The sequence below is a fragment of the Dermacentor albipictus genome, chromosome 4, assembly GCF_038994185.2.
Source record: "Dermacentor albipictus isolate Rhodes 1998 colony chromosome 4, USDA_Dalb.pri_finalv2, whole genome shotgun sequence".
NCBI classification, from domain to species: domain Eukaryota; kingdom Metazoa; phylum Arthropoda; class Arachnida; order Ixodida; family Ixodidae; genus Dermacentor; species Dermacentor albipictus.
In genome coordinates this window covers 81,805,172-81,817,660 of record NC_091824.1, presented here as the reverse complement: position 1 = coordinate 81,817,660, position 12,489 = coordinate 81,805,172, and the positions used below count along the sequence as shown (strand labels likewise).

The 12,489-nt window shown below is 48.0% G+C and overlaps 2 protein-coding genes across 4 annotated transcripts in view; one reads left to right on the top strand and one right to left on the bottom strand.

Annotated features, from left to right (window-relative positions):
* LOC135913334 (glycine receptor subunit alpha-2-like) overlaps nucleotides 1–12,489 on the bottom strand; it is a 359,566-nt gene that overhangs the window by 236,244 nt on the left and 110,833 nt on the right. The gene's annotated exons all lie outside the window — the stretch shown is intronic.
* Nucleotides 1–12,489, top strand: part of LOC135913354 (paired box protein Pax-6-like) — a 206,620-nt gene that overhangs the window by 86,842 nt on the left and 107,289 nt on the right. For all 3 annotated transcript variants that reach the window (XM_065445952.1, XM_065445953.1, XM_065445954.1), the window contains exon 3: nucleotides 2,463–3,368. In XM_065445952.1, coding sequence (XP_065302024.1) covers nucleotides 3,218–3,368 — 151 coding nt within the window. In that variant the 5' untranslated portion in view covers nucleotides 2,463–3,217. The remainder of the gene's footprint in view (nucleotides 1–2,462; nucleotides 3,369–12,489) is intronic.

The following is a 12,489-nucleotide window of genomic DNA, read 5'->3' as shown; positions in this document are numbered from 1 at the left end:
ATATATATATATATATATATATATATATATATATATATATATATATATATATATATATATATATATATATATATATATATACGCGCACGCACGAACAAACAAGATGACTCGTGCTGTCGACGGCTGAGACCGTGTAAATGAGACTCATGAGAGCAGGCAGGGGATGGTTGTCGAGCTTTTCTGTAAGAAGTATTCGTATATGGATCGCCCTCTGCATGCATGCGGGACCATAACGACGTTTTCTCCAGGCCATGTGAATATATGCCTCCATGTTGTAATTTTGGCCCCGCAAAAGCTTTGAAAGTAATTATAACTGAGGGATTCGCAACAGTGCCACGTAACACTTAATGTGCGAGCGACGCCACATACACAGAGCGAAGCTGCTGATTAGTTCTTACAAGCGGGAATCTTCAATATGCGCCAAAATCTCAGTACATCGGAGATCTTTTTGCATTCCACTGCCCATCAGGATAAGTCCGTCAGAGCCGCGGGTAAAATCAGTGGACATGGGTCAAGAAGAAAGCCGTATAGCCTCTAAGCTATCGTCCTTTGTAGTATGAATGACGACCGCTGCATTTCTCTCTTGCATGTTGGAACTTTTACCGTTAGCATTTCCAACATTCTTACTAAGCGAAGCGAAAAGAAAGAAAATTAGTCATGGTGAGTAACTTAGCATGCCTCACTGTTGTTGTATTGCATACAATCAGCTGGCCGTCTCGGAGTGCTCTAGCAGAGGTCCATATAGGCTCTGTGAGAGGCCAGATATTAAGGCTTTGCTACGCGGAACTATACTTAAATGGCGATAATGAAGCCAGATAACAGCCACCATATCCGCTTATTATCGTAACGCCTTTTTAAACACTATATATGTACACTGAAATGACCAGTCGAAGAAGCCGTAACGACGCAAACCCAGAAACGCGACGTCTGTGCCACAAGGACAATCGCCTTATCCATATTTTGCTAACGACATTGCGTTCATCGGCATCGTCCCAGCGTACCTGCACTGGGCTTAATAGGCCTTAAACCACGGCTTTTCCGAGTGATGCGTATATTCCAACAGTATCGTCGAGTTCTCAATGGGGTTTAACTAGTACCAGTGAGAACAGACCATGCCCTGTCATGTCCAGCTGTCGATGTCCCTATAAGAAGAGGACTACGAGGCTCGAAACAACTTCACGGTATACACTCCCCTGTATGCTACTTGTTCTTGCCACTCGTTCTTGGGACAGGTTGCATTATAGCAATCATGGAAGTCTGGTGGTGTCTCTTCTCCGGTAACTAACACCACTAACTTTTGCGGTGTTGACGTCCAAAAGCAATTTATTAATCGGGCTTTGCGATCCTGGTACTAGACATTCGTGTCAAAATTCGGGGCAGCTGAAGAGCTGGCTAGGTAAGCTATGTAGAATACAACAAATACAGATTTATGTTTTAGTTGTAGAGTGACATTTATTTTATGTTCTTGTTTTTAAGTTTTTCCGCTACCATGCATTTAGACGTTTTAAGATCTGCTCCTGCACCAACCTTCCCCCATTACTTCGCCCCCCCCCGCTATAAATATGTGCCCGGTAACGGACCAGCCAATGAGAGACAAGCAGGCGTGCGGATGGCAAACTTGCGGCCAGACGTCCGTCTGTCGCCCAGACGACCAGACAGGCATCCGCACGCGGGCGGACGAGGGCGGAATGGACAGTCAGATTGATCGTGCTTCGGCCCAGGGCACACTATTGTTAAGGAATTGCAGACGCGAGCTAGTTGGCACATCAGTCCCCATGATTTTCTTTTGTTTGCTGCCAGTGCAAAGAGTAAGATACCTGAAGGAAAACGAGCCCGCGCGAGACACGATCGTTGACACGAGTCGTTGCATTTCAGGCCCCGTTCAGACATTGAGAGGCCAGTTAAATTCGAGCTCCTCTGCATAAACTGCGAGGGCATTTTCCATATAAAAGGGCCCGCCACGTTGAGGCGAATTCTGCACCTTGAGGGCGATGAAGTCCCGCTGTGCATAGAACTTCGGGGCGAGTGCCTCCCATGGGACGAGCCTTAATAAGTGCCGGGCGCGCAAGCTTCTTCAACTGCGCTGCATCGGCAGCGGCAGCGGCGACGGCCTCCGCCGCTCCGAGCAGCAGCAGCAAGCGGCAGCCGCATTCGGAAGCTCGCGCACGCTCACTCTCGCTCATTGACGCCCTCGCCCCTGCTCGCACACACCGGGCCAGGTAGAAGCCGGCGTCGCCGCCGCACACAGAGGCTCGCGGGCGCCGCTCGCGATTGGAAGTGCGCGCTCTCGCGTGTGTGTGCGTGTGTGTGTTCGTGCGTGTTCGTGTGTGTGCGCCGCGGCAGCCACGCTCGAGGAGAGCGGCGCGCCCCTTGACGTCAGGAGGTCTCCCCCCGCTCATCAGTGGTGCGCGCGCGACCGCGTGTGCGCGTCTTCTTCTTGCTCCCGCACGCACCACGGACAGGTCACCGGCGGACGCGACCCCGGAGACGCAGGCCGGCGCGGCTGCTGACCACGACTCCCCTGTGACGGACGACGCTCTTGACCCAGTGCTGCCGGGTGCCGCTACGACGTGAGGAGGGAGGCTGACCGGTGCCCCCGCGAAGGTACACCGCCGCCCGTGATCGCGTGGGGCTGCTCCTCCCTGTCTTCGCCGCCGGAACGCCGTCGTCGCTGGACTCCGTAGCATCTTCCGATTGCGCTCCGTCGCCGGTCACCGTACAGTGGCCCCGGACTGGCCAGCCCGGTTTGTGGGGCACTACGTGGGCCGAGGACGTATTGTGGACTGTGACGACGCATCGCTGGTCGAGCGCTAAGTGTCGATTGTTGGGACTCGAGACGCACTCGCGAGTGTCGCTTCGAGGACTGCTCTCGTTTTGACAAGTGTGGGCCCGAAACGTGTGTCGGTTGAAATTTTCCGTTCTCGGGACGTTTCGGTCGGCGCCATTGTGAGCTGTTCGCGAGTCGAGATTTGGACCTCGAGACGGTGATCGTGAAAAAGAAAAAAAGAAGACTCGCGGTGTCTTCCGACCGAAACGTGGACGGCGGTTGCGCATACCGCCGGCGCGGACTGTAACCGGTGGCTGTCGTTTCGTCGCATCTGCCGTGACGGTGGCGTCTTCGCCGGAGGCCTGCAGACAGCGGCAGGAGCGGGACGACTCGGCGGCGGCGGCGACGACGAAGGCGGAAGGGCCGGCCCTGAGCTACCGGCATGCCTTCATGGACCTGAGCGTGCCCAAGCGGGCAGCGACTCCCCCCGGCTCTTCGGCGACCCCTCAGCGTCCACTGCCGGTGCCGGCCATGGTGCACCACGTTCCCGGATCTCCGCCCGCCTTCTCAGCCACGGACACGGCGCCGGCCGCTATGCCCGGTGAGTACGAAGACCCGTGCTAACCAGTGTATTCTCCGTTCATGCCGTGTGTCACTTTAATGTCACCCCGTGAGCCGGAGACAAATTAAATCGAAGCGGCCGAAATATGGTTGATCCAGTTGTTCGAGCCACACGGAAACTTGTCGAATGCAGTAGCTCTTGCGACTAAAGTCCTACGCCAAATTGCGCCGTATCTCCTGCTTAAGACGTGTCAGAGACGGTCGTGTTCCTACGCGCATTGGGGAAGCGAACAGAGCGCCAGCTGTGGCAACCAGTCCAGGCAAAAATATAGACGACGTGTCATGCTCGCGCTCCAGGCAATATTTGTAGTCCTCGTCAATCAGCTCCACTTCATCACGCACATTGCGATTTCCATGGCGTTCTCATCATGGAAATCGGAGCAAATTAATCGTCAGTATCTTCTCGTGGACCAGTGCCAAAAACACAGTGTAAAGAGGCATCGGGTCGAGGTCGAGAAGCACATAGTTACTGCATGTTATTAGTACCGCGGCAGTGAAACGTGAGAGGCAGATCCAGGAAAATTCTGCAGTGGGCTAGTTGGTTGGACATAGTTAACACTTGCGCAAAGCTACGAAGGGACAGGACTTGAGTGAGAAAGTAACACACGAATTGAAATAAGCGTTAGGGGGCTCTGGCGGTAAGTGGCGATGAGGTTAACCATTTCGAGCCTCTTATGTCAATTTAGCTTCCAACGTAAAATTGAAAATTACGTTCCGGTGTTTCACGCAGCATAACTATACAATCTGATTATGAGGGTAATGGGAGCACCCGGATGAAGTTTTAGCACCCGGGGTTCTTTAACGTGCACCTCGATCTGCGTACACGAGCGTCTCTGCATTTCGACCCCACCGAAATACGACCACCACGACTGGAATCGAACCCGCGACATCGAGCTCGAGCAATGCCAAGGCCACATAGGCTAACGCGGCGGGTACGGCTTCGAGCGCAGTCAAACTTTTGTATCTGCTAAACACAAACTAATAAATAACGTACAACTATAACTTCATAGGGTTAAGCATGCCCCTGGCATCCCTCGACGCTTGACAAGCCATGCTTATGCTCATATCTGGCAGTCGAACATTTTGCAGGAAACTGCTCAGCAATGAGAAATCTTCACTGCATGAAAGCAGAGCTGTGCGTCAAGTGGACGTACAGGCTGCACTGTGCGAGTCCAGAAAAAAAAAAAAAAAATTCGCGCGTTCTTTGTGGTTGTCGTTTGCCTGCCTCTTTCCGGTCCTGCTTCATGGCAATCAATCAGTGCTTAGTTCACGAACAGGGAAATATAAATCGGTAAAGCTACAGGAGAAGGCCCCAGAACACAAGACTGCATGGGGACCTGCTGCCAAGTAGCCGTAGAAACAACAAATGTGGTGCACAACAGCAGGGCGTTAGGAAATGCAAGCTAGTCAAAGTATTCGAATAAATAAAAACAAATGCAGTTAGAATATCAATCCTTTACAGCACTCACTGAGACGATTTTCCGAAGCACGTCATCTGCCTGGGCGAGAGAGTGCGATGAAGTGGATTGGGTTACCTTGGCACCACGACTGTACATGCAAGCCCGGGCAACTTGTACATCAACGGTAGCGAAACTGTTCAAGGGAGTTCGCACACTCTGAAATGGCACTTAGATGAGAGAAGTGGCGCTGCGTATGGCATGCAATGATAGTAAACACATACACTAAGTTTTTATGTTCGAAACGAATTTCAGAAGCTATTTCCCTTATTGTATTTACCGCACTGCAGGGAAGCAGCGTATAGGAAAAGCTCTAATCCGCGACTGCAGCTGGTGGGCGACGCCAGGGACGACGGCTGTGGCGTTGTAGCACATCGTTAGTTCATGCCGCGAGTACTCGTTTTTTTTTTATTTCTTAGCGTCCTTTTTAGCATTTATTTACCAGCCGTCGCCTCTTTTTTTTCCTGGTTACTGCGACGCTCTTTCAGTTGTTGGCGTCGTGAAGTTTTATATGTTTTTAATATACTTAGTGACACTGTTACTAGACGACCTTTTCGTGTGTGTGTGTTTTTTTTTTCGTTCCGCCTTCGCCATTGTATTCAGAATTCTAGGAATTGTAATAGATGCGGCTAGGCTAGTATGTATGGCGCAATTCGAACAGAAATGCCAACACTCAATGGAAACACAAGTGAATACCAGCGAGAACACGAATGAACAAGTTGATGTCTTCGCAACGCCATGAAGTTTCTTGGCGCGGTGACGACTTAACATAAAAAGTCTACAAGTAGGTTTTGTTCTGCCAGAAGTGTCACCCCGTCAAGTATAGGGTATTTTTTTTTTTTTGGCTGCACCAATTTTTTATAAATTGCCTGTGGCACCTAGCACAATTCTAACCTTCGATCTAAATTACTCGACTTGGCTTACACTGCTTCTACGAGAAATCGACATGCTTAATTGAATAATTAACATAATTACGTTAATGAACTTTTTAATGAATAACTTTGTCGCACATATTTCTATCTACGAGTTGTAGCTAGTGAGTTCGCAAGGCGTATGAACTTGGAACGAATCTGAAAATTATTATCTCGAAACTGGTGCTGTCCTGAGATTTCGTTCCAAGTGATTTACTGTGAGGCCGCCGTTGACGCTGTGACGTCACGCACTGATATAGTCCCACCACGTTTACGCGAACAGAAGTCATTTGCAGGGAAGCACGCAGAGACAACCATATTTTCCTTTTCCCCGTGATTTTGGATGAAACTGCTCAAAGGAGACCTATAGAGTATGTCACAGGCCACGTCTGTTAAAGTCATCCATAGTATACGTGGCTTTTCTTGGGATACAGGGGAAACCCTGCAGGAACTTGAAGCGTCTGCATGTCCACGTGTTATGTCTTGCCATCTCACTTGCATTGAAAATTTAGATATTTGCTTGAAACGAGTTTTAAATATGCGATATAATCTGACGCGTATCATGCCCCGTTCACCGATGTCATTTTGTGCGAGCACTAATGCTACTGTTAAAAAAAAAATATGTACTACACCCAGAAAAAAAAAGCTTATTTGTTGTTCATGACCTACACAAGGACAAGAAAACGAAGTTGTGTGCAGAGGAGTCGCAGATTTTTCTATAACTGCACGGATTTGTTGCTTCTGGATTTGGCATATATTCAGCGTTGCAGGGAAATATGTGTAAGTGACTTATATACTCAGTGATAGAATTCGATGTCCATGAACAATCAACGTGAACTAACAGACGCCGTGATGCAGTGCGCCCACACAATTTTGACCTTCTATGGTTCTCATTAGCATGCACCGAATGTTCGCTACTCGAGCGTTTTTTTTTTTCATTCCTCCCACATCGCTATGCGACCTCCTTGATCTGGAACCTAACTCCTGACCTCACCAGATTAAATTGGTTACTTAATTAGCACAGAGTGTAAAGTATTACTAGCTCACGTATTCACGATGGTGGACGGCGGACACTAATGTTTAATTTATTCGACTAGAATCGATTAAGGAACAATTTTTAATATTAACGGCTTTCAGAGAGAGGGCACATTGAAGCAATAAGCCACCTTCACTGCAGAGAAAATACACATTTGCTGGAAATCCTGCGCCTCTCTCTAATTTAGATAAATATGCTTGGAAAAACATGTCTGTCAAAGTGAACCAGTGCGCAGGTTCTGATATTTCTTAACCTAGTAACTAAACGTAAGCAAGTAAACATGTGTTTTTTGTAAGTGCGCTCCTTTATAGTACGTGCATACCCAAGCTACAGAACATTCTGCTGTGTACACAGAAGCCTCCAAAGGACATCATGTAGGCGTATGCATATATCATGCATATGTTTTCCAGAATGGAATAGTGCGAGCAGTCTGTAACCTCTGTGCAACGTATACATGTAGCAAAACAAATCTGAAAAGGGGGGCTTTAGCAGTCCTGATGACCTTTCGAGTCCTGACGAACTTTCAATCAAGGTCATCAGGACTGCCTCAAAAGTCTTCAAAAGCTTTCCGTACGCAACATCCTCATCTATTAACCAGCTGCTCTGTGCGTGACACGAGGTTAACCAGTTTTACCAAATGCACTTGCCTGCGTTCTTGTCGTGCGCCTTCCTACAAGTTTAAGCTGTAACGTATACACGTTAATTGCGGTTGAGAGAAGCAGCTAACTGAGCACCAGTGAATGAGAGAGACTGTTAGGGGCGCTGGTTCGTATAAGTGGATATTGACGTCGCCTAGCTCGGAGATTACGTCAGTCATGGCAGTATAGCGTGACTGTGGTTCATTTGCGTTGATTTGGCATGCCCTGCAGCACGCAAACTGCAAAACGACTACATATTCCTTTTTTTTTAACGCAGCTATCTCATACTTACGCAAGACGCGAGAGAGGAATATGGTCGTCCGTACAACGAATAAAACCTAAAAGCATAAGCGAACCCGCCCCTTCCGCGCTATTTATTATACGCAAATTTTGTTCATGAAAGAAGCGATATATGGTGAGAGCAGATTCGTAATGGAATCGATAAATTTTGCACGCTACCCTAAACAAAAGTTCATTAGAGAGAGAGGGTGGGCAGGGGGAGAGAAGAGAGAGAGAAAGACAAAGGAAAGACAGGGAAGTTAACCAGGGATTATCTCCGGTTGGCTACTCTGTACCGGGGGAGGGGTAAAGAGATGCGATAGACGAGAAAAAACAATACGAAAAGAAGAGAGAGAGAAAAAAGGATAAATGAAAGGCAGGGAGGTTAACCAGAACTGAGCCCGGTTGGCTGCCCAGCACTGGGGGAAGGAAAAATGGGAGGGAAATATTAAGCGAAGAAGAGAAAGTCCGCAGTGGACATCGCTGACGTAGTAACAGCTTTCTGCTCTATATCACAGACGGTCACTCAGTCCGGATCACAGAGGGTCACTGAATCCGGTAGCCTTGCGAAATCGTAGCGGCGCCTTTGTGGGCTTTTGTAGCTGCGATATGCGAGACCATTGTCCAATCTTTTTCAAGATCTTGTTCAACCTTATTCAAAAGCTCAAATATTGAACAGTGCATACATGTACTACATGACACCGTACATGGGCAACCAGTGCTGAAACTTCGCCTGCCAACAGCAGCGCCGTAACAGGGCCTATAGCGGGCAGACAAAACAGTTTTCAGGCGAACACGCTGCGGCTTCGAGTCACGGGCGTGCTGCAACGTAGGAGCTAATGCACTTCTCGAGACGCGCATGGCCACAGACAGGTCTTTGTCTCAACGCATCGGGCTATATAGCAAACGTTGATACAGCCGCGCTCCTGTTATCGGTAAAAATGTTGCGCCATTTTCGGTGCCACCCTATATACCATGCGTCATCAGCAATTTTCGGTTGCACACTCCGACAACAGCAGTGCCAGCACTGGTTCCTCATTGCCAAGTAAAACTTCACAATGGGGAAATGGGAAACTTGAGCGTGTTCACGGTGTCATTCCGTGTTCATGTTTTTCTGTGGCACCGTCTGAAATAAATTTCCCATTGTCCTAATGCAAAAGAAAGAGATCGTCCTTACAGTTTCTTGATGTACCTTTCAAACACACGGTTTATGCCAAACTCGATCGTCTACCTTTAGTATAGCAAAAAAAAAAAAACACGGACTGGCCAAAGACCTGGGAAAAATCGAAAACTTGGCTACAAGTAAGGCATTAGGATGTGCTGGACTGTTGCAGCAGCAAAGGCGACCAAACTCGTTACATAGATGGGAATGAGAAAAAAAAAAGGCCATGGATGAATTATTTTGGTTTGTGGAGAGTCTGACGAAGTCCTTGTTGGCTACGCTTGTAACCTTCAAAAAAATTAATCAGTCAATCAGGACGTTGAAATTGCATAAATTAGATAATACAAACTCCACCGGCAACGCCGACTAAGTGTTACTGTCATGCATATGCCGGATGTTGGTACAACACCGTACAATATATATGCCTAAGCGGAATACTGAACAGCACAAGACGTTTAAAAAACGTTAGCTGCGAGACGTTTAGTATATCTCATTCCAAAGGAATTCACCTCGGAGGCGAACGCGTTTGATCATCTTCGCCTGCCTTTCTTTTCCTTGTCCATTTGCTGCTTAAATTTACCTTAGCAATCATGCGACACCAATGTATAGCTGCAGTGTGTACCTGCAGCTCTTTTCAAAAGCTTTTGCAATGTGCTCCTGCACTGCAAAATCAACAACGTAAAGTGTTAATAGATGGCCTCCACACATAAACGCGCAAGTGACATTTCGTTCGCGCGATCACACTGCATATTGAGTACAGAGTTGCTTCAGCTGCAATTAAAATTTCTCCGTGACACACCGCTACAGTGCGAATGGTGAGCCGTGTACAGGTCGACGTTGAATGGATGGCGTGCCAACCTGTTACGCCCCAGTTAAAATCGAACCTGGGAATTATAGTATTCCTTTGTATTGCCAGATGTAATGTGACGTACCCTACACCCCCTACCACACCTGATAAATGGCACTAGGGCAACTTTTGCAAGACTAGGTTCACCTGTAGCATGCAAAACTCCTCCTCCTCCTTCCACGCTTTTACCGTTTGCGCCAGACCACATCCATCTTCTCCGTAATCCTCCTCTCAGCTACGAGATGGGCTTTCGCTCCCTCCCCTCTGCTGCGCGAAGCCTACCTGCTTTACTCATTTTGGGAGATAATCTAAATTTTTTTAATTCATGGGGTTCTACGTGCCAAAACCAAGATCTGATTACGAGGCACGGCTTGTAGTGGAGGAGTGCGGATTAATTACAACAGCACGGGGTTCTTTAGCGTGCACCTAAATCTGAAAATACACGAGTGTTGTTGCATCATATGTCGTCCTCGCCGAAAATGCGGCCGCAGACGGCTGCGACTGAACCCGCCTGCTCGAGCTCAACAGCGCAGAGCTGCAGAGCATGCGTATTACACACGCGTTTCGCGCTGCGTACAGCTGAAAGCGTAGTCGCTTCCGCTGCGCACACATCGAAGCCCACGTCGTACAACGTGCGCGCGCGTCTGGTGCGCTTCCAGGTGTTTTCGAAGCGGGCTCGAACCAGACGACGACCAGGCGAAGAGATACGGCCGCCACCTGCGGACTTCGCGAATGGCACGGGAAATATGGTGTGTACGGGGTGAAGCCCGTGGCGTCACTCCGCCGCCCACGCGCTGCATACGTGACACAGTATTGCACGCGGCAGACGCTGCTTCCACTGCGCTGCCGGGGACGCGAAAGAAAATCGGAACAAAGGTTAAAAAACAACGAAGGCAGGAAGGCATGGCGACGGGGTTCTACGATTTGCGCTCGCTTCTGCGCGGTTCGGTCGCGACGTCCGTATACGCGATACAGGAGAGACCGTTGCACATGAATAAAGAAAAGAAAAATAACAACGAGTAGGGAGAAAAAGAATGAAAACGAAATGGCAAAACAGACTTGGCTTGCCGCCCTGTGCAGTTTGGGATGAAGTAGCCCTGTTTCGGATAGAATACCATACGTGACATTTAAAGAAAAAGAGCGAAATTCGCACAATTCTGGCGTTTCTGCGGTCGGAACCTGTGAACCCAAAGGGTGCAAGGTGTACCTGAAACCGATGTCGACGAAAAGTCAGAGAGGTATGCCGATTAGTGTCAATATTTTCGGGGTGAAAATAAGCGTTATTCTTGAACAGGTATGATTCTTAATATTTAATGGTAAACGTAAGCTGTAAATCATACATGCTATGCATTTATATAATCAGGATCTGATGCGATAAAAATTAAGAAAACTTTCACCTCACTCCAACAACAAAAACTTGAAGTTAGAGAGATAATTACTGCTTTGTACGACCCTGACAAAATATTCCCGCATTTTCAATTAACACCGTATGTATTTGAATTCAGCGAAATAAGAACTCAAATATAATGCCTCACATGGTTTATTCTGTATTGGCTAAATACAGCTAACAGTGCTCGATGTGAGTATATGACACTGTCACCTGCCCGAGGCAGAACAGCCGTGCTTTTAAGAGTTGGTACGCTGTGGCATCCAGAACGCTGCGTTGTGGGCTGGATGTTTCTGGAATGAAATGAGGTGTTCACTGGGTAGCTCTAAACAATTTATTTAGCTGTGTGCGTGACCTCGACTTACAAGCGAAGGTGCTCATTGGGCGACTTTGAATAATGCACTGCGTTCGTGAACTCTGCAATATGCCGATCGTGTCTGTCTGTACCGCCTTTAACGGTACACAGAGCTGTATAAGGGTCGGTAAATCCGACGGTTCACTTCTTAGTCGTGGCACCGCCACCGAACGCTTTAAATATATAGGACATATTGTGACGGCAGAGTCAAAAATAGATGGTAATAGCATCGTCAGGCTCACAGAAAAAGGGGAAATTTCGCATATGTATATATACGTATGTACATTTACATATATGTATATATGAAAGTTGACGGGCACTGACGAGTAGCTCCGTTACCCCTCGAGACTAATTTTAACGCATGAACACATATTATGAGACGACCAAAAGTGTACACTACGTTAAAGCGAAGAATAAATGCATAGTCATATTGCCTTCGTTTGTTCGGCTCCCTTGGAAGGTACAAGGCTGCCATTGCGTCACGTAGTCTACACTGCGATAAGTCTCAATCTGAGTCGATCAGCTCATTTTCAGTCCAAGAACATGAGCCGGCGGTCAGTGGGTAATTCATTTTGTACATTTTGGCTCGGTCGGGGCACGCAGCCACTTCACCCGCTAGCTTCGCTGTATATGCGCGTAGTTGTGCGCAAAAAAAAAGAGAACGATTTAATTACACGGAGCTTGCTTTCCATTACCTGGCAGATACCTGCCCTGTAAGCCTCAATTCAAAGCTTTAACCTCAACCCTTCATAAGCATCAGGCAGCTGTTTTTCCCAATTCCTTTCTCTCTCTCTTTCCTTTTTTTTATCTTTGCATTCTTCAACTGCACCGACAGTAATGTTCACCGGACGCCCTTTTTGTTTGAACTCTCGAGAGAAGCTGGTGCGATTGCAAAAACTTGTTCGCTGGCGCATCAGCCGGGTTTTGACGCGCGCTATGCTAATTGCTTCGTCGCGACGATCACTGACCCCCTGTTTAGACGAGCCACGGGCTGCCTGCTGTAGTTTCATAAAACAAAGCAGCGCGCTC